At 47.7% G+C, this 23,209-nt stretch overlaps 1 protein-coding gene across 1 annotated transcript; it reads right to left on the bottom strand.

The window, feature by feature from the left end:
• Positions 1-1,065: 1,065 nt before the first annotated feature.
• On the bottom strand, positions 1,066-21,804 carry adamtsl5 (ADAMTS like 5). The gene is made up of 14 exons (XM_079997213.1): positions 21,362-21,804; positions 21,036-21,198; positions 16,360-16,435; positions 11,539-11,711; positions 11,347-11,407; positions 10,694-10,799; positions 10,192-10,319; positions 7,702-7,825; positions 5,745-5,831; positions 5,043-5,206; positions 4,772-4,943; positions 2,861-3,025; positions 2,351-2,422; positions 1,066-2,266 (listed from the first exon to the last, which is right to left on the bottom strand). Exons 2-14 carry the CDS (start codon positions 21,050-21,052, stop codon positions 1,926-1,928), a joined length of 1,686 nt encoding a protein of 561 aa, XP_079853339.1. The 5' UTR covers positions 21,053-21,198; positions 21,362-21,804; the 3' UTR covers positions 1,066-1,925.
• Positions 21,805-23,209: the final 1,405 nt, after the last annotated feature.

Raw genomic sequence — 23,209 nt, forward strand, 5'->3', positions numbered from 1 at the left:
CAGAACCGCGTTTCCAGCGTTGATCCGCGATGCGGCGTCAGGAGGGTTTGAACTGCTCCCGAAACGGATGCCGTTTTCAAACCCGAACCTGCCGCCGTCTTTTGATGTTCATGCGCATAAACGACAAGATGGTGTGTACTTGGGGCCGTTTACCTACTTCTTCCTTTGCGCGTCTCTTCTCTCGTTGTGAATAAACAGGGCGACCCGCGCCCGAAAGCGCGAGCCGAGAGACGGGAGCTCGCATTCAAATGAATCAGTTGAAAGGTTTCGACCCGATCACTGAACGGCAGCTAACTACAAGCGTGTGATTCTCGGAGCCTCGCGCGTAACCTCATGTGACGTCGAGTGCATCGATCGTATTGTTTACATGGACGTGGCTGCTCTCAAAGAAATGCACTTGCATCTCCATTTTAATGTTCTGTTTAATAGCTCTTTTACTACCAGAGGTGTCCAAACTGTTTCATTTGTGCGAAGAGGGGATGGAAGCTCCCCGGCGTCCCGCCCTGACATCAAATAGTGGTGTTTGCCGGGGGGGGGGGGGGGGGGGGGGGTATCGGGAGGTTATGGCGGGGGTGAGAAGGGCGTTTGTGAAGCCGTGTTCGGCCCCGTCCCGGCGTCGGCGCGTTGAGGAGCGAAGAAGAGACCGACGCATTCCTCCTCCTCCTCCTCCAACCCTGAGGAGCCGAGAGGGGCGGAGCAGCGAAGCGTCTGTGATGACTTCTACGCAGCTGATGAGCAGTGTTGTCTGGGCTCGGCAGAATAAATAACCCTGTCGGCGTCCCGGTCGCGGCGGTGTTGTCATTTTTTTTAAATACATTTGTTTGTTTTTTTTCTCATAAACGGCCTTTTCTGGTGTCTGCTTTGTTACACCAAGTAATCTCACATTTATTGCATAAGTCATTTCGGGGCTTCCTCAGCCCCCATGCTCAGTGGGAATTGCTGTTAATCGCCATTATAGATCCATGAAAAAGGCTTTTGGCACAAATAGCTGAGGTTTGTGAGAGCAAATATCATGTTTCAATATCATACATTTCAAATACATTACATGAAACACTTGGGTGTTAATCAACGGTGTGGCACGCTACAAAACAAGTCAAATTGCATTTGCAGTCCATCTGTGACATACCAATTTAAAATACTGTATATTTCTTAACATTTCTCGTCTTACAAAAAGTACGTAAATATGAAGCATCGCAAAGCAGACCTGATATATCACACTATAGAAAAAAGGACACGTTGGAAATACAATATATACATAAGGAAGGTTTGAAACACGTGACACAAATATTCTGCAATATTCTTTAGCTTATCACTTACGCATAAATAGAGAAATATATTGATGTTATATCTTTCATATCAAAAAAAAAAAAAGCGAGAGTAACGTTTAAAAGGCACATAAACGTCGCAAATAAAAACAATATTTGCAGCTTGCACGACACAGGCGACGGCCGCGTTAAAACAGAAACATGGAAATGGCCTTTTCAGTCAGTGTTCTTCTTTGGTGTTTGTTTAAAGGTGGCTGTCAATAACCACCTAAAGTGCTACACGTGGTAAGCTGCTCAGCTTTTAAATAAACTCACCAGTCTTTTTGCTTTGGTTTTTGGTTTTTCGTTTGAAGGGCATTAAACATCCTTTGAACGCAGTCTCTTTAATATCCAGCGAGGGTGAGTTTGGATCAACTCTCAGAGACCCTGACCGTCCTGGGAAGGTCTGGAAAATCAAGGCTGAGGCGACAGTTCTTAGTTACGCACGCACGCATGCACGCACGCACACACGCGCGCACACGCACACGCACACGCACGCGCGCGCACACACACACACACACACACACACACACACACACACACACACACACACACACACACACACACACACACACACACACACACACACACACACACACACACACACACACACACACACATTTACAGATGTCCCCTCAGTTCCGCTGGCTTTTTGGGTCCCCTGTTGCTGCAGACCTCCTCCAGCGGCCGCTGCAGGGCGTCCTCCCTGGGCCTGTACGGCACGGCGTAGCTGCTCTCCTCCAGGAGGATGCGGTTCAGCGTGCGCTCGTAGTTGATGTGCCTCCGCACCATCAGCACGTACTGGCGCCCTTCCTCCAGCCGGGGGCAGTCACACACGTTGGGGACCCACAGGAACTCTCGATGCTCCAGGCGGAAGCGGTTGCGGTACGTGTGGATGATCTGGACGTCGTAGCGCGTCTCCTCCCCTCGGTACAGCTTCCCCATCACCTTGGCCCGGAAAACTGAGGCGAGAGGGCGCGCCCGTTAGAGAGTTTGGTTCAAGCCTCGGGAATTTGAAATGGGGGAAGGACAGGTCTCAGACTTACCAAAGTCCTTCTGACAATACTGCCTCTGGCGCTCTCCCCGACCTCGAACCCGACGACATTTCCCACAATGCTCTGCAAGAGAGGCAAAGGGCGTTGACAGCAATTGTGGTTGATAGAACCCTAGTTTTAAGTTTGAGCCCGTTTACTAGTCAGCACACACACTTTACACCCCTAACCAATTTCCTGATGATAGTTCGTATTATTATTATTATTTTTTAATATTTGTATATTATTTTAAGGTTTTAGAAAAATTGAAACATATGGTGAGAAAATGTTTTAATTATCTCGGGGTTATGCGGACAACATTTTTTCCAAATAACTTATTTTTGCATTATATTGTACAGTATTTGTTAATTCCATTTGAAAAGGCCGGAAAGTAGAGACAATTAAAAAAAAATACATATATTTAAAAAGGCGAGATATCATCAGAAAAATGGTCAGGGCTCCGTTCATAGAGGGATGTTTTTGTCTCATGGAAGGATGGAGGATGGTGTTGGAGGTGAAACGTACTCCCGGGCGAAGGCTGCGGCAGAAGGTTCCTGTGGTTCTCCTCCCTCTCCAGTCGGGGGAGGACGGGCGGGGGGTGGCGCTGGCGCTGGCGGGAGGACAGCGGGTGACGGTCGCGGGGCGGGGATGGTTGGCGGGCGTTCTTCACAGGCCAACCTCCGGGGTTAACTAGTGCGGAAAACATCGGACAATGTTGACCGTAGCCGTCGTGACCGTTCGATACAGAAGATCAGCGTCAAACGATGCATTTGGTGGCATTTTGGTTGTTATCGACCTGTTTTATCATAAGGAAGCCCACTTTTTTTTTTTACGTTTCCAGACAGAGATATTTCCACTGCAGCATTTAAATAAAGGCACAAATGGTCACACCCACTTCGCTTTTCGTCTTCAACAACATCATGAACGGATGGTTGTGCAGCTTTGACTAACTTGCAGTCGAGTGAATATTGAAAATGTATACTTAATAAATAAGAAGTGGGCCGTGGTGCAGTTTGCCTAAAACCGTTATATAACGGCCATATTTTTGGTTTTGAGCTACACATCTGAGCCCAGCGCAGAACATGGTTCACCGGTCGAGGTCCGGGGAAGAGGTCCATTTTTCTCTTTTTTTTTTTCTTTACCATAAGAAGTCAAAGGTTTCCAAAGTTTATTTGTGCACCATAGCCGCTCATGTTTACAAGACATGCCATGTCCATATGCAATTACCTCTGGACAAAATACAATTACACACCATGTTTACACAGAGAGATACTCTCATTAAGTCCTGATTATTCTGCTTTCCCAGTAATCATCGCACAGCTCCTACAAATGAGACGAAAACAGTTCTGAATCTGCACAGGCCGCTCCCTTTAAACGCCCAGTTCCTATGGCCCATATCGCTCCTATCACGGGTCTCCATCTGGCCACGGTCTACCAGCCGGGAGAAAGAACATGCAATTAAACAGCGGATAGGTGGGTGGTTCAAAGGTTGTTTGCCCAGTGGACACGAGATAAATGGAACATAAAGGGGAACTGGACTATAAGTGTAAAACGCAAACGGTGTTACATGCTCCGTGCCTCAGCAGCCAGAGATGTAGATCCCAAACAAAATGTCGGTCAGTTTCGGTTTCAATAAAACAAAAGGATATAACCTCATTATTGTCTTCTACGAACTCGGAATTTCCGGCTGACGCGGCAAAAAACGGAAAGTTGGTCAAGGTTGAAACGGTCAATAAAAGACGTGCAGTTGTTAGATTGTTAATCTTTGCTTTACTAAGCTCTCTTCTTTCAATGGAGATGCTGAGCTCTTTTTTCGAAACCCGGAATTCAGCTGTGAAAAGTCTCTGTCCCGCCCAGTCAAAGAACCCATCTGGTGCAAACAAGAGTTTTTTTGTGGAATAACATAAGAAGACCTTCATGAGGGATATAGTTCCAACATGCATTTTTTATTATTTTGACTGTTTAATGGTTATATTTAATGTCAATTGATCTTTCTGCTTCTCTGTTTATTTGATAAGTTATTGTATAGGACTGTATATTTCAATTTTGGAAATGGCCTTTGAGTTTTTTTTTTCTTTTTAGCTTTAGCATAGGTTAGGTTACGGTTACTGTTTTTTACTGTTTTCCAAATTTTCCATATATTGCAATGTTATTTTTTCATTTTTATTATTATTATTATTATTATTATTATTATTATTTTAATTATTGTGTATTTGTCTTATTTATTTATGTATTATCCGATTGTGTTTTAAACTCCCACATTTGGACATAAGTGCTTTGTGCTTTTGTATGTTCTCTTGGTCTCTGTTGCACTTTTAATTGTACAAATTCTTTGACTGAGAATAAATCTTATCTTATCTCAGTCTTGGAGACTGAGATAAGGGGTGAGACGGATTTTACCCCATTTGGCTCTGGTCGTAATGGGAGGAGGCCTACTTGTAGTGGTGGTGGTGGTGGGAGGAGTAGCTGGGGGCTGGTCCCAGGGCAGGTAGCTGGCAGTGTGGTGCGGCTGGCGGAGCGGGCTCCTCCCCCCGTGGAAGAGGGCGTAGCGGTCCGGGGGCAGCCAGTACTCGTACTCGATCCCCGGGTTCCTGTCGGTCGCCAGCACCTGCACCCAAAAAACAACAAAAAAAAAAACGAGCCTCAGAATGACTCGAGGGGAGGGGAATGTCGACGATCTGGGACACACTGGGGCCAGGTGGCTGACCATGACGTGCAGGTCCTCCTGGGTGGGACCCGGGACCTCGAAGCTCTCCCACGTGTCCGCCGAGCGCTTGTACAGCAGCTTGGTTCCAGCCACGTTGTACTCCCCGGGGACACTGATCTTCCAGTGGCCGTTGATCACAAACTGGGATCGACCGTTCTGGAGCGCTGGGGGGAGTTGAGGGACGGAAGGAAGGAAGGAAGGGGAAAAATACTGTGAGATGAGTCAAATACTGAGCCATTTAATTAGTCACTGATACAGGACGCTGTTCGCTGTCCAAACAATTGGGTCTCTTGGATACGGGCACCGTCTGCCATCGGTGTTTGGACAGAGGGTGGGATTAGGAATTTCCATGACATGGGAGGGAAAGCACTGTCCCCTGTCTAAGCCCCGGTGTCCAGAAAAAGCCTTCGTGAGCTTCCCTTTGGAGATCACAGAGTATTCCATTTCAAGCCCCCCCCCCCCCCTAGTTTTGGTCTCATAAATGCAGATGAGAATAGAACCCCCCTCGGTTATGATGCTGCTTGGCGAACACAGAGTGTTAGGAGAGCAGCTGGGACAGCTGCTGCTGCTGCTGCTGCTGCCGATACAGAGAGGAAACGATCGGAGCTCTGCGAGAGAGAGAGTGTGATTTGAGTGTTTGTGTGTGTGTGTGCGCGCGCATGCGTCTGTGTGTGTGTGTGTGTGTGTGTGTGTGGGTCTTACCAAGATAGTTCCTGCTGTTGTCGGTAACTCGGATGTGAGTGGCTCCAGCTGGTATCATGGCCACTTCATTGTATCCGTACGGGCCCCCTGGGTCAACAGAAAGGTTCACTCAGAAATGTAGATCCTCCACCATTTTGGCCCCATTCTAATGAAACTGAGGCAGGATGCCAACTTGTGACCTCCCGACAGAAGGAATTTGGTCCACACTTGGGCAGACCTCACGAGTTCGCCGAATGGGAAGGCCTGAAGCAAGTCGGTTCCATCAGAATCAAAGAGAAAAACTCAATTCTACTAAGTTGATCTTTGATGGTAAGATCATAATCATCTAAGCAGGGCATGCTATTTTCTGGTCCATCCGAAGGAAAAACGCAGAGCACACCCAAGCACTGGCACTCACAAGTTGTCTTTTAAGAGAAAACAGAGTCACGGACATTAGGGGGATCGTAAACAGACCCCAATGGAATGACAGTCCATTCCTCTTCTCTCCAGCACAAAGAATCTCCATAAAGAAATCGAATGGAGTGCAATTTAAGGGCTCTGGTGGAGACGAGGAATTGTGAAATCCGTTGGGCAACGGTGGAAGCTCGGCTTCTTCTCTGTTTGTTGCACAGAGTTGTTTTTTCTTAAACAAAAGATAACAGGGAAGCGCCGGACTCCTGGGAACGCGCGGTGGAATTCCAAAACACCGGTAAGTATGTACGGCTTTCTGACATTCACAAGTCACAATGGAAAAGAAAGTGAACAACTGGGATTAACGCGATTTACATAGGCCCATTTACGAGCGGAGAGGGGGACAATTTCAGAATGATGTGAAAATGGCCGCCATTCATTGTAGGGGAAGATATTTCAGTGGCGAGGCGAAACAAAAAAGCCGGGGACAGCTCTATGGTTCCCCTGCTGCTCTGGAGTGAAAAGCCGCTCCAGGATCAGCACCATTCATCACCGCCGCCCAACAGCGGAGATCTTCGGTTGCTCCTGCTTACCACTTTCGGAAAGAAACTATGCTCAATGTTTGTCTGCAGGGATTTGGAAAGAGTGATCAGCGTAATAGACACACGCAGGTTTTACAGTCGGGAGCACGATTGGCTCCGGGGGCCGTCGGATTCTGACTTTTGCGAGGACGGCTGACTCCGCCAGCTATTCTCCCGTCAGTTTGGGAAATACAGCTGCGGGAGGCGCAGAGAGACGGTCCAAGAGAAAAAAAAAAACGAGAAAAACAAAAAAACCTCTCAAGGCCGTGGAGCCGCCCAAACAATGCAGCCATTCTCAGCCTGTTTTCTCTTTGCTCACTCTGGGCCATTACGGCAGGCTGTCAGCTCCGCTCCGCCGACGCGCCGGGGCCGCCCCAGAAGACGACCGAGCCCCCGGGGGCCAAGTCACACTCCAGAGGGGTTGTGTGTCTCTGTTTCCACTGAATCTGATGAGGCGAAAGACAGGTCCACGGGCATGACATCGTGTGTGTGCGCGCGGCCCCCTCACGTGGACGTCACATGCCCTATGCGCAGGTTGAATGTTTGCTCCCGCTGCCTGTCAAGTCTTTCTCCTCTGGGAAACCGTTTAGCTTGGAGAATTTCTCATTGGCAAAGGGCCAACGTGTCATTCGGGGGCCTTGGCTTTGGCCGGCGGAACACTCTGTACCCCCTCCTACACACTAAATTATGTTGTCAGAAAATATAATGGCCGCGTTTTGTGGAGGTGCTCGGGTTCTCATTGAATCTCTGCCCCTTGGAGCAAAGCCAGCGCTGCCGTTGTTAAAGGGTAACCACGCCTTATGTTCATTTTATATGAACATAATAACGTGCGGAACAAAGGTAAACGGCTGATAACGTAAAGGAACGAGAATGCAATGTATGTGTCTGGAAACTATTAGGTATATGATCAATGTGTGTGTGTGTGTGTGTGTGTGTGTGTGTGTGTGTGTGTGTGTGTGTGTGTGCGCGTGTAGGGCGGTTCCCACCTGCTTCCTGACTGTTGGTCTGGTACACACTGCGATGGTGCATGCAGGTGGTGTTGAGGCCTCCGCACACCATGCAGGCGTCCTCCTGCTGCTTCGAGCCCAGGACCAAGTCGCAGCCCGGATCCTGAAGAGAGAGATCGATTGTCTCACAGTCTGTACAACACACGTGGCACACCTATACACAAAGATAAACACGTATATCCCTACATATATACTGTATATATAGGCATACGCATAGGTACTCCACAGGGTATTTTTGTTTAATGTTTCTTTGACAGAGTGGACGAAATTCCTTCCGTGGCAGGCTCTTTCCCAAGCGGTTAAAGGCTTGTCTGTGCGTCCAGGTGGTATTAGTATAAATAAAGGGTACACAGCGTTCCTAGGATCGTGTGCTGTAGCTGTAGTCGGTGATGAGCTGAGGATTGAGGGGCAACACACATAGAAACACATCACAAGCACACACATATGTGCGCAGACTGTAAACACAGACAGCTCAAAATATGCTTCTTTTTTCTTTTTTTTTTGTTTTCCTCGGTCTTTCTCAATGTTCAACACTGGACCGTACATGCAGCCCTTCTTCCCTCCAACTTGGTTCTTGGAAGTTGCGTCAATTTAATCATTTGGCTTTATTCTCCTTAATCCACTTTAAGGTGGATTAAGGAGGTGCTCACTCAGCGTGCTATAGGTTCCCTCGTTCTTCTCCGTCCCAGCCCTCACATACAGTACATCGACTTGGACATACCATCAAGGAACAAAGGGCGGCCTCATGCTTCGGGGAAACAGGGCTGGGCACCAGAGCATTAAATATACCACCACAGAGCGACAGATGATATGCTGAGCGGTGTGTGCAGAGTCATGTTGCTTCCTCCACACGACACATCCTAGTGCAGGGCAGTCTGTCATAAGGCCCGAGGGCCGGATGCAACCTGTGGGGATGGGGGCTCCGATCCCGAGCGCGTGTGACGATGGGAGAATATTATGTTTTTTCTTTCCTTTTTTACTAAAATGATTTTCAATGGTATTGCTCGAGGCATAAACATAATTGGTACTCCGCTGCTTTGTGCACGCAACCGAGGCCATTTTAATCTGCTGGAGTTTGATCAGCTTGATTTATTGCAACGTTATCAATCTGAAAGAGCTCCCACCCAAAGAGCTCCAACCCCCCTCCCCTCAAAAAGTAATGCATCCCAGACAAAGTACTACTATGTCCAAGCCAGCTTCCCATGCGGCGGCAGGACAACCTAATCAAGGAGGATGTTCCCAAGGCTGCAGAGAACTAGTGAACCTATAATCAACCCCCCCCCTCCCCCGCCTCAACTCCTGCCTCTTAAAAACACAAAACCACCCCAAGCTTCCATGTGTGCAACAGGATATTAGTCTTCATTGACATGGAAGCAGAGTGCACAAAGCCCCCACTGTGGGTCTCACCAGCGCCTTCCCAAAACACAGACATAGAGACAAACACGACGTCTGTGCCGACACGTGCACAAGAGCAGACCTGAGGACACACACGCAAACACACAAAATGCATCGTGTCCTTATTTTGCAACACATAGTCCCACCCTGCCTGGGCCGCTGGGCCCGACGCATCTTCAGATCAGCTGTGAGCTGCATCTGCGTCCCATTTCACACCGTGACCTCCTCTGACCTTGGCCGGCCTCATGCCTCTGACATTCGCTTATTTCTGCTGTGCACCTCGCACATTAGAACACACACAGACACACACACACACACACACACACACACACACACACACACACACACACACACACACACACACACACACACACACACACACACACACACACACAGACACACACAGACACACACACACACAGACACAAATCCATTATCATTGGAACACAATGACGCAAACACTTGTTTCAAATAATTACTCTACAGTGGATCGTGGACTCTAGAACCCATGGGATGATCATTCATTTCCAATGCTCTCCATCTGCTCTAGGGTGAGAACAAAGCTGCGATTGGGAAATCTGGGAGTTGGATGGGTCGAAAAAAACACAGCAAAAGAGAGAGTGATAGAGAGGAGGAGGGAAGGACAAGAGAGACATGACGTTGCCCTGGTTTGGGCCTTCGTGCCGAACACGGAGCCGTAATGCCAAACACGGAGCCGTAATGCCAGCTGAAAGCTCCAGTCCACACTGATGAGTGCACTCTGGCCCTAACGCACAGCATGGTGTGCACTACTCCAGAGAGCTGCAGTCAGAGTGGTCAACATCACTTAGGACACGACCGAGCGGGAGAGCAGGGAGGAGAGAAGGTGAGAGAGTGCCGGGGCATTCTTTGAATTTCTCAGCTTAAACACGCCGAGTGCCGAGTGTACGTTTTGTAAGCGGGGAAAAAAGCATGCGGCACGCACACACACACACACACACACACACACACACACACACACACACACACACACACACACACACACACACACACACACACACACACACACACACACACAATAAAGTTTCCGCTCACCAAGCAGTGTCCGTTGACACACACGGTCCCAGGCTCCGTGCTGCAGGACGTCCCGTCCAACACGCGGCCAAAGTTGTAGTAGAAGTTGTGACCCAAGGCCAGGCAGCTTAGTTCGCATGGGTTGGACCCTAGCGGGGAAAGGGATTTGGTCAGTGACTCGTCCGTTTATTGTGGGAAAATATTGAAGCTCCAGGGTAAGGAGGTAGCGGAGGGGGGAAAAAAAAACGAAAAAGGAGTGAAGCGAGAAGGAGAAGCCGGGGGAAGGAGATGGTGATGTGTATATACGGACGGCGAGCGGCAAGCATCAGCATCAGACCACACAGCGGCTGGGAGGGAAGGTGAGGGTGACGGCGTGTCCTATTGGAGCACGAGATCTGGAAAACACACCCTGCCCGTCCGTAAGGGTGTGTATCCAGATCTTTATCAACTATGAACCATAACTGCGCATCGATTTGAATATTTGCCGCCCGGGGATATGTTGACTTGGCGGGTCTCCACCAACCTCCATGGAAGGTGGTCCACCGGTACGCGTTCCCAGCCACCAGCGGCCTGTCGTTGTAGGCGGCACACTGCATCTCTCTGAAATCCTCCGAGCCGGGGGGGCACTCCTGCACAGACCAGACACAAAGGTTACGGGTTACGTGCACTCACTGTTGTCCGTGAACAGATGCAGTGAGAGAGAGGGAGGGAGGGAGGGAGGGAGAGAGAGAGAGAGAGAGAGACGCTTGGGACTGACCCGCTGACGGAACAGAAGTATGGCCTAAACATACACAAAGCACGCACGTGCAGACCCACGTGAGGCCACACCACGCTCCCAGGGAACCGGACTTGCTTTAACTTGCCGTCGCCCACTTGTGTGCTTTACCTTAAAGCAATACGGGCTTCTGTCTTAACCACATCAACGCACACCCATACATATCTGAGACACGGGGCCAACCTCAGAACCACAGCCCACAGTATAGCAGTCCTGATAACTGCCTGGAACAAAGCTCCGAGAACTGCTGTGGTGCTAATGAAAACACAGGTTAATATGTCTGTGAAGTTCCTGATCGCACCCTGAAAGACCCGTCCGTGAGTCATTGTTGTAAAATATTTGCATTGAAAGTCAATCTTCCATACAGTACAACTGATCTTTGGAAAGGAAAGCCTTCTCACCTTGGTATTGCAGATCTTGTACTGTCTGGGATCCCCGGCACATGGTCCACCCACTGGATTCCTGGAGAAGACAAAAGGGAAAGGAGCATTTGGTTCCAGTGTTTTGACTCCAACGACTACAAATCATGCAAACAAAGGATGGGAGTGGCACCCCAACTCCCAGCCCCCAACCCCAACCCCAAACCCTGGTACCTGGTGATGCAGGTGCGGGAGCGCACAGAGGCCCCGGCCCCACAGGTGCGTGAGCAGTCGGACCAGCCGCTCCAGGTCGCCCACTCATTCCTGAAGTACAGCTGCCGTCGGACTCGAAGCGGACCCCTGGGAGGGGCCTTGCCAGAAGGACCCCAGGCGGACACCCAGGTGGACTGAGGAGACGAGACAGGGCGGATGGATTTATGGACAAACTGAAAGTCCCTCAAGTGAAATTGTTCACTGAAGCGGATAAGAACATTAGTACACAAGAAAACACATTTTGGTGAACCTGCCCTCGCCTGCCTTCTACTTTGTTCTACAGAACTTTCAAATAACAGCACATTTTGGTAAAATTCAAGAGAAATCATTTGCTAAGGTATGTTAGTGAACCTTTAATGTCTCACTCTGTTACATTGAAAAAAATGGCCATTGTGGTGATTATTTTGAGAATTTTTTGAGAAATATGTTTGAATTATACCTAAACCTAATAATTTGAAACCAATAATTAAAGAGAAAAAATGATTCTTCACAAAATTGAAATTGAGTATAATTACTTGTTATTACTGAATGCTTTTTGCTTGTTTCCTTTTTTTTTTTCGACTTCATGGCCTATCAAGTCAAGCACTTTGAGTTACCCGTTGTGTATGAAAAGTGCTATACAAATAAAAGTTATGCTGATAATAATAATAATCATAATAATCATAATAATCATAATTATAATCATAATAAATCACATGATTATGTCACACTAGGAACAACTTCAACCTTATAAGTATAGAGGATTATAAATGATCAATGATCATCTTTCTGTGTCCTGAAATCTGACTACGTAGGCTCATAGATCATTGCTCCTTCTCAGTTCCAGTTGAGTTCCTGCTGCCAGGTGAGAAGGGGCTTCAGGGAAAACATGACTCCTCCGTTCCCTGCTCACTCTGCAGCTTCACTCCACAATATTGTCCAGTGCAACCTGCATCTGTCAACAGCTCTCTGATTTCCTGGGTGTGTGTGTGTGTGTGTGTGTGTGTGTGTGTCTGTGTGTCTGTGTGTCTGTGTGTGTGTGTGTCTGTGTGTCTGTGTGTGTGTGTGTGTGTGGGTGGGGTCACTTGCGACCGTGCATAAAAGGTGTACGAGTTGGTTTCAGTGCCACAAAATATGAGAGCCGTGCTATTTTCATCCCAGAATATAAAAATCAGGCACTTGGACTTTAATCTCAAACAAAAGTACACTGGAAGTGAACAGACAACCTTGCGATCCTGGTGGATCAGAACTAAGCGAGAAACATAATAAAAGTGATTAGTGGAAAGTCACCGCCGCCTTTCAAAAGCGTTCCAGCCGTTTTTTTGTTTTTTTTATTTGCCCTAGAGGTGGATTGAAACTGGCAGCCTTCCCCGAAAAAGCCCTCACTCGGGAGCGGGCTCACGCAGATTTACTTTGTTAACTCTTTAGATTCACATCGAGCGGCTGCTCGACGAGCACGCCACGTACCAGAGCTTGGAACGTGGCCGGCGGCTCCAATTCAGCACACATAGACTGAGGGAAGAGAAAGTAAATGTGTACGTTCCATCTGAAGACATAGGCCGTGAATCAACACATATTTATCTGTGTGTGCGTGCGTGCGTGCGTGCGTGCGTGTGTGTGTGTGTGCGCGCGCGCGTGCGTTAGCACAAGTGACATGTGTGTTGACCCTGTTTGGCTTTTTCCAGCGAGTGTTTCCTGCAGACTGGCCCCGTTCCAAATTGATCACTCCATCATCATTAGTGGGGCAGACTTCCAGGATCTCACGACGCCGAGTGCAGTTCTCCTTCAGCTTCTACGCGGCACGCCTGGGAGAGGTGAGGGGCGGCGAGAAGGTTCTCCCACTGGACGGAGAGTTGGCCAGGGAAGGTCAGGCGCGTGCACGCACGACGCGCACGCGCTCAGCTGAGGCTGACGGGGGAAGCAGGACTCTACAACACGTCCCACGGCAGGGTCACCTGCAGCTGCCCTCATTAGTGAGACCGCTGCTCGAATTAGCACCGATGACTGCTGGAGATGAGGAGTGCTGGAGTTTCAGATTAACCGAATACATAATATAACACAATATAATATATATATACTGTATATTTATATATATATATATACGGGGGTCGCGTGGAAAATTTGAGCGGTTTGCAGCTCAGATTTTCCCACACACGGCAAGCTGTGATGCATTGTGTGTTCTGACACCTTTCTATCATAGCAGCATTAACTTTTTCACCAATTTGTGCTGCAGTAGCTCTTCTGTGGGATCGAACCAGATGGGCTGGACTTCTCTCCCCGTGTGCAATGAGCCCATGGACGCCCATGACCCTGTCGCCGGTTCACCAGTTGTCCTTCCTTGCACCACTTTTGGTAGCTACTAACCACTGCATACCAGGAACACCCCACAAGACCTGTAGTTTTGGAGATGCTCTGACCCAGTCGTCTAGCATCACAATGTGGTTCTTGTCAAAGTGGCTCAGATCCTTACGCTTGACCATTTTTCCTGCTTCCAACACATCAACTTCAACAACTGACTGTTCACTTACTGCCTAATATATCCCACCCCTTGACAGGTGCCACTGGAACCAGATGATCAATGTTATTCACTATATATATATATATATATATATATATACACTGTATATACTTTTACATTTTTAATTGTTTACACAGAGGTTTATTGTTTATTTTCAGGTTATTTGCCTTTTTTTCCAAGATGTTTCTACATTGCCAATTAGCTTCTATTCATATTAATTTATTGTTATGGCCTACAGTATGTGTTCTGTTGTGAGCTGCTGTAACACCGTAACAATAAAGTATCTATCTATCTATCTATCTATATATATCTTATCTTAATAGAAGCACCCCCTGCCTCCCTTCATCGCACCTCCTCACTCTCCTTATCCTTGTCTGAGGGGAAAACTTAATTGGACCGAGAACCACAGAGTGTGTTAGAAAGTGTGAGAAAACAAAGAGAGAGGACAACAGGTGTAATGACAGAGACACTAAGGGACAGAGAGTGAGCGATAGAGAAGTAGAGAAAGATTCCTTGTTGATCGAGGGGATGAACAAATTCCTTGAGAGTGATGCGTCTGGGAGGGTGGGGGTTAGTGAACATGCCTTTCAGCGGCCCGGCCCAGTCCGGGCAGGAGATCGATGGCTCATGGCTGACAGACATGGCTGGGCTTGGTGGTCCCTGAAAGCCAGGGAGCCTTCAGGCACCAGGGGAAAGAGAGAGAGATGACGGAGCGGTTGGGAGACTGAGACGGAGACGGAGAGAGAGAGAGAGTGCGAGAGAGAGAGAGAGAGACAGAGAGAGAGACAGACAGAGAGAGAGATTAAAAGACGGTGGGAACGGCAGGTAAATCCACCTGAGCCCCTGCTGCGGCAGAGCGGTGGACCCTGTCTTTTGAGGCGTGACCTCCAGAAGGGAAGGCAGCCTGAGACACGGGTGAGGGGTGGGGGGGTCAAACCCAACATGACTTTGTGGGTCCAAGGGTTCTGATATCCAAGGACATCCCACATTCAAAACTATGATAACGCAAGACATGTCAGATACTAATGAAAATGGCTAATTTTGGGCGCGGAGAAGCATGTTGAAGGTCCATAATGGAGAAAAAATGCTTATGTTCTGCTCACCTCCAACCATCCGAAGGTACTCCGCGTCAGACTATACTTAGGATTTGGAATTGGCATCGGCAGTGGAAAAGTGTAAGTGGTCCATTCTCAAGTGCGCGCTCACATGCACTATTTTGAGGAACACACATGTCGTGCAAGGTCAGCGATCTGAATGTTGACAACGACACGGGTAAACACGGCCGCTACGGTTGATAAATCATTGTTGGAAATACGTGTCTTACATCGTCGTATATACACGGATTGATCACCAACACCCTCAAACTGTCAATTTGATTTCAACTGAGTGAAGTAAATAAAAAGTCAGAATTGAACGGTTTTGAGGTGGATTGACTCTTCCCAACATTGTGAGTGTCTATGTGTGGATGTATTTCTCTATTTTTTGTTCTCTCTCTCTTTGACAAATTGCGGGTGGGTGCGTGCCGATGGGAATGCCGTCACTTCCACGGTGAAATGCTATTGACACACAGACACCCTAAGAAAACAAAGTGCGATGGTCTTGGCTCCAGAGCTCGGGGGCCGGCAGGCACTCCCACATCTGACACAGGTCAAAGGCTTTGATAGGTATATTATCCAAATGAGCGGGTTTTTCCTCCTTGGAACCTGAGAGCAGGGATTTTCTCTGCACAGATTAAACTAATCAGAAACGTAAGAGAGAGAGAGAGAGAGAAAAAAAAAAACAAGGATTTGGGACGGAGGCCGGGAAAAGATTTTGGCACTGGGGGTAACGTCTTGAAGGATCACGAGGTTTCTCACTGTTAAAATACCAACCAGAACGTTTTTTTAACCTTTGAGAGGTTAAAAAACCCTGTGTTCTTAACCTCACAAAAATAAATACAACGTGCGATTTTCAAATTAAGCCATATAAGGTTTGTGTGAATGGGGCATCTTAATAAAACAGACGAATCGTTACTTAACAAAAATAAAAAAAAAAGAACGTACTTAAAGGATGAAAAAGTGAATAAAAAAGAAGAAGAAAAAATACACATAAAATCTCCCTGCGCCTGAGGCGGGGACTGTACCCAAAACTATTATTGTGTGAATCTTCTCAGAATCCCTACACCTCAGAGAACTTCAACCACAAGAATTAAGTTCACTTCAAGCAGAAAATATTTTTACCTTTGTGACGCTGCAGGGGCTTGAGTTAATGTGTTGGGTGCAGGTGCGGGTGCGGGTCCGACTTACGCTCTGCGGGGAGGACAGGCACATGGGAGAGGCCAGCAGCAGGACAAAGGTCAGGGCCTGGCATCCACTCAGCCTCCTGTAGACACACAGAAGAGCCAACATGTTGCTGACGACATCCCTCAGCCCGTTTGCACACAAAGCCTCGCGGGCTGCGTTTGGACGTTTGGATTCAGAGCCGGTGCAACGGGGGGGACGGGGACAAAGACACAGGGTGAAGTGAAGGGGGGGGGGGTGGAGGAAGCGTAGAGGAAGCGGAGAGACGGACTAAGACAGAGGGCCGTCACTTCAAACGAGGGCCCCGGCGCAGGGGTCGTTGGGTCACTGATAATATCCACAAATAAGCTGCTATGCTACCGGGAGCCCCTGCGGGCGGGAGCCAAGGTCAGGAATGCCCCCCTATCCAGTCAGTACCATTAATTCCCCCTGAACCCAGCCCCGGCTCCACCGCCCCCTCCTCCCCCCACCTTATTAACTCCCACACAGCCTGTGGAGGGGCAAGGGACCTCCCGCCTTGGCTCACCACCACCACCACCACCACCACCACCACACTGGATTCATTTAACGTCTGCGCCTTCCACACCCAGGCTGCGGGCAGCCCCAGTGTTGCAAAGCGACGACAGGCGTTCAAACTTTGCCCGGAAAGGTTTTAAAAGTTTCGAGTGTTTGCTCAGCTACAGTCACCGTCCCGGGGTTCGTCACTGCAGTAAACGTGTCTTTGTCTTCCGTGACTCAACCGAGGGCATCGGGGGATCATTTCTTGGAAAGTCCTCCTCTTAAATGGCTTCCTGGCACTGTTTCCCCCGACCAGTTGGTAATGGATCAATGTAATAATCTCACACAAGGGGATTTTTTTTCGCTCCCCTCGCCACACGTCACGACAGAGGTTTTGTCTTTGTTCTTTTTCAAATCCGCCCCCTTTCTGTCTCACCCTTCGGCTCCCTCCTCACCGCCCGTGTTCCGTCGTGCTCCATCTCCCCGTTCCTCTTATCTCCCCTCCGGGCGGTAAACACACGGTGCTCTGCAAAGCTCTTGAAGTCGGCTTTTTTGGCTACGTCCCAGGTCAGTAGTTACCCTGTCCAATTAAACGACACAGATCTTCCCCGCGCTTGGCTGAGCAGCCCCTCCCTCCGGAGCTCCCCCCCGCGCCTGTCCCAGGCCTTACATGGGGAGGGGAGCTCACATCAGTCATTTTTAGAAGCACCAAAGAAGGTTGCATTGACCGAAAAACCTGGCAAGGAGTGAAAAAATACATAATTCCAGGAAGGAAGCCATATTCGCCAAAAATAGCTGTTTGACTGGTGAATGTCCCACAGGGGATACTATAAATTATCATTTTAAATCAGAAATGTTAACGATTTTGACTTTTGACTCTAATTTGATAAAGAAAGGGCTGTTTGCTCCCTCTCTCGTGGTAAGTGGAATAGTGAGGACATGAAATGAGAGCAGCGTCGGTCATTGGCTGTGTAGCCCCTGAACCACGGGGGTGTCCTGATGGAGGTGAGCGAGGGTCACGCCGCCTCCTCCTCCACTCATTAAGGCTATAGCAGAACACCAGGGAGCAGCTCTGGGCCGGGGGGGTGGGGGGCAAACAGCTTCAATCATTACGAGACTGGATGTATATTTTGACTGACATTAGCCCTTCTGATGACCGAGGAAGCAGGGAAAAAACAAACAAACACGCAACGGCCGGCGCAACCCCAGTGCCGCCCAAAAACAAACAATGGCCGACTACAAAACTCAAAAGCCTCAGAACTTAAAAATGACTCACCGGGTTGGCAGTGCTCTAATTACTATGGAGTCGCCATAGTTTGCAGTGGCCATTAGTGAAGGAGGAAGTACGGGCTGAAGAATCGTTTCTTCAGAATTAACGTTGATGAAGGCGCCCGGATTTTAGAAGTCGGTGTGATTCTTCCGATGACTGATTACCAAGCGGTTTCTCTGAAATTAGGAGCAGAAATGAGTCTAAAAAATTGCCTATAGGCCCCCCACCCATTGCCATGATTCCACTGCGGTTGAACTCGCCAGGCATCACATTAATGCAACTGAAACACCCAGGTAGCTCTCACGTTCCCACCCTGCACAGATAAACAACGGTGTCTTACGCTGTTATCCTGCAATTAGATAACAGCGACGCCGCCGACGTGCACTGCGAGTGGGAACGCGTCCTTTGATCCCTGGGAAGATAAGAGTCATATCCGCACGGAAGACAAGAGCTAAAGCACCTTAATGAGGCGAGGCTGCTTTGTTTGAGACCAAGTCCTATAAGCCCAAAAGTTTACTACAAGTGCTTCTGCGCCATGACCCTGCCCGGCTCCCTTTTTGCAATCGTCTGGTCGCCCACGGAGCGGTGAAAAGCGACGAGTCCTCCGACCAGGGGCGGGTCGCAGCCTTTGACCCGTGGAGATTTAGCCGCGGCGCACCCCGCCCCATTTGAGGACCCCCGGTCAAGGGCCTGATCGCTATGAGGTGCACGCCGCTGAATGGGTTGACATAACCCTCAGCAGATGTCCAGTGAAAGGGGGTGTGCGGAGAACCCGGACCCCCGAGGTCTGCATTGAGGGTGACAATGGGGGGGGGGGCAGTTCTCTGTGTTCTTGGAGAGCAGGCGTTAGCGGAATGACTCCCGTCAATCACCACCGGCAAATCATGGGAACAGACAGCTTTGTGGCAGAGCGGCAATTGATTAAAACACTGAATAATAAAAGAAGGGTGAGTTCAAAACTTCAATTGGATTGTGACAAAAATAGGAAATAGAAATAGAAACAGTCTCCAAAGTTCCAAAAGTGTGTTTTTTTTCCTTTTTTTCCCGTTGTTGTCAAGATGTCTACGTTCAACTCGTTGCTCAACTATCGTGCAATGGGCCGCATCACTTCACCAGCCACTTCCCGGAAAACCAGAGCGTACGTCTCCATACCTCGGGGCTTATTAGATTATCTTTTCTCCAGCACTTTGACAGGGACGGAGCCCGTACGTGACAATACGGACGGAAACAAAACCTTTTAAAAGAGGCAATGAGTGGGATAAGTGCGCCGACCTAAACGTGCGGATAGCGGGCAGTAAACTCTTATCTGATTGAACCTTGCCACAGTGCACTCTTCATCATTAGGGACTTGATACTTCTCTTGACCCATGACACATGACACGATTTCATGATCCCAGACAAGTTCAGGGCTGTTCTTGAATCTCGTTTTGGGTGAGCGTTGATGGCTTTGTCTGAAGAGAAGAGAAGAAAAAATAAAATAAAAAGGGCCCATGGGCATAGGAGTGAAATCCGGCCCTGGGGAGAGTGATGTCATAGCATGTAACAATAATTAGTCCGTGTTTTTGAAGCTATATGCTCAGTGTTCCATGTTAAGTAGATTAAACCTGTTCATGGAGTAGGCGGCTCTCAAACAAACATTCCTCTTCGGAGAGGGAAAAGAAAAAAAAAAAAAAAAAAAAAGTCTCCCGGGGTCTCGTTCTTCCATATCTTTATCTGTCTGTGATCGTACGCAGATCGCCCGGTTAAAATGCTGCAGAATCTCACATATCTACAGATCAAATTCGAGGCATTTACACTGAATTAAGTCAACTTTATGGAAACCATGATATATGGTCTACAGGTTAAATAACTTGATGTGGGATATTGTTGCTGGATATTGTTATTGTTTTGTTTTTCTACCTTTAAATGACCCACTGTGAGGAAGACTTTGTCTATTTATGCATGCGGAGGTTGAGTCAGATTAAGGCTTTCAACCGAAGGTTGGAGATATGAGGAGGTCAAAGGCAAACTCCATCAGTGCTCAGAAAGTGACACGCGCACGCAACCGCATCTATTCTTCTCCACAGAGCTTGTCCTCTGCTGCGGGGATGGAATGAGACAAAATATGACAAGGGTATTTATAGCCCCTGACATTTAGGAGATAAAGGCAGTGCAGCAGGATGGGAGGAATGTGGAGCCAAAGGTTCAATCTCAAAGATATGACTGCAGGATTACCTCACCCTTCACCGGCCACAAGAGCAGCGGATGGAAACTGATTTATGGCCCCAGAACGAGAAAGAAAAACAAAAAAAAAAATAAAAAAAATGAAACAAAGTGAACAGGTGACGAGGAAACTGCCTGAGCTGGAAAATGTGCAGGTTTTCTATAGAAAAAAGTTATGAACTGGGTTAGAGGCTGATCTTTATATAATAAAACAGTGTTCTAAAGGAGATTTCTAGCAAACTTGTAAAGCACTTTTAATTTTTATAGAACAACAGACAGACAGATAGATAGATAGACAGATAGACAGATAGATAGATAGATCAGACAGATCAGATAAATCATACGCATCAGAACAAGGCAATAATAATAAAGTAATGAAAACAGAATAAATTGCAATATGCCTGAAAATAAACAATAAAGGTGACTGTGTTTATCAACAATTAACATTGGAGGTCTGATATTCTGTAGCTATAAAAAAATATAATAAATACATAAAATACTGACTAATGTGTGTAAGCGAGATAATCAACCTGTCCACGGAATTGATCACCTTCATTTGCTGTTCTAAGATTGAGGGCTGGCAAAAAAAATAAATAAAATAAAATAAAATAAAACTAAAAACAACAACATTTTAGTTGTTCAGTTCACCTCCATCACACAGACAGACGGCAGCCACAGCACAACGACCCCCTTTACAAAAACATCATCTCACCGGTGCAGCGATGACATGGTGGGTGCGATGCGGATCAGCGTTGGCGCTCAGACGCACTTGTCCCCCGGGACCATGAGGCAAAAAAGCTGCCACTCAAACTCAGAGCGGGTCCCCATGACAGAATGCCCCAGGTGGGGTGCGTCCACACTCCAGACCGTCCATGCTTTTAATTATAAAAAAAAACAAGGTGGTTTTAGAGAGAGAGGGGAGGGAGAGAGAAGGAGAGAGAGGGAGAGAGAGAGAGACAGTTTGGTTACTTTCTCTTTCCAAAGAAACAAAAACCCTGTTTTCTTGTGTGAAAGTCATCAGGATGGTGCAGGAATCACCTTTTGTGGAGTTGGATCCTTTGCCCCTTTGCACTTAATTGCACAGTTATTATTATTATTATTATTATTATTATTATTATTATTGTTATTGCATTTCAGAGTTTTTTTCTTCCTTAATTACTGGAGCCTCGCACCCCCATCACATCTCCCCTCTTTCCAAAGTCGGTGAAGCATTCCCTGTTCCTCTCCGGGAATCTTCCCAAGGCAGCGGAAAGGAAGCAGCGGGTCCAGGAACCGGATTCCCGGTCCAGTCCCGCAGGGTCCTCTCCCGGTGGCGGGGCTTCCCAGCAGGTACCTCCAGGGCTCCAGGGTCCACGCAGGAGCGCAGAGGGGGCAGTCACCGCGCAGGGATCCCGCGGTGCGAAAGAGAGCAGGCTCCTCCTGACGTGACTGCGTGACTGTCTGTCTGTTTGTCCGTCTGTCTGTCTCTTCTCCGTCTCTCTCTCTCTCTCTCTCTCCACACCTGAGCGTCCCAGCGCCACACCGGGCTCCGGCGCGTCGACCACGCCCACCCCCGCGCCGACCACGCCCACTCCCACGGCGCGACCAATCGAAACGAGGCGCGACTCTCCGTCGTGGATTTGTAAACACGTTGCTTCATTCGGTAAGATATGTCGATTTTTAAGGAGCTCAAAAAGCGTTGTTTTTGCACAGCGCAATAGTTTCAGCTCTTTTTAAGGTTCAGATGAGGATGAGTAAAGAGTTATTATTATTATTGTTATTATTATTATTATTATTATTATTATCATTTTAAGTATTATTATTATTATCATTATTATCATCATCATCTTCATCATCATTATAATTATCATTATCAACATCAATACTGTTTTTTTATTATTATTATTATTATTATTACTATAATTATTATCATACAATCATGAGCAAAAAGCAAAATAAACGTAATAAACATTTATAAATATTATACAAAATTTCTGTTTTAAAGACATTGAAGGATCAAGTCAAGTCAAGTTGATCTACTGTATATAGCCTTTAATCACAATACAGTCTCAAAGGGCTTCACAAACCCACGTTTCACGCACAAACCAACGGCCTTCCCGAAAACCCCTCGGTGGAAAAAAGGAAGAAACCTTGCGAAGGGGCCACAGGAGGAGGAGTCCCCCCTCCAGGATGACCATGCTGTAGGGGACGCCGAGCGGGTGCCGAGGAACCTGGTCATTCCTCAGCTGATTATTTAAAATCATTATTTCTCTTGAAAATTATCAGTCTTGAAACACCCCCAAGCCATTCTCTAAATAATGTTACAATAAATAAAACATTTCACCCATTCACCTGAACCATCCACGATCACCTCTGCAGTATATATACCCCCCCCCCATTCCTCTTCTTCACCTCCCTCATTCAACCCTCTTTCTTCTCCCTCTTCCCTCCCCATTGCTGTGTGTATATCACTTCACCTAAAAGGGAGACGAATATTATCCTCTGCTACATGTCAGGGCACCTATCCGTGTTAATCACTTCATACCAGCACTCCTGTTTCATACGGAAACCTGCAATTCCCTTCTTTTTTTTTCTCTCTCTCTGTGACCACTTGTTACTGTATCCCCGAGGCACCTCTTCCCTCCCTCGCTGTGTTTCATGTTTAAACGTAGAGGTTTTGGAAATTTAACAAGCTCTGTGATAGCCGCTGTATAGAAGAACGGAATACGCGTCTTATCTTACGGATACTATCCGAGGGTTAACACATGCTCTGTGTTCACGCATCGGATCTTGTGCACAAAGTAATAAAATCGAAAGCAAAGCTGTTGAAAAAGGGTAAACGCCCAATTTCCTCCGTTCAGTTTCTTGACTCAGGTCTCCGTGATTTGGAGGCCCCCCGGGCAGGAG

The sequence above is a fragment of the Zeus faber genome, assembly GCF_960531495.2.
Source record: "Zeus faber genome assembly, chromosome: 3".
NCBI lineage: Eukaryota > Metazoa > Chordata > Actinopteri > Zeiformes > Zeidae > Zeus > Zeus faber.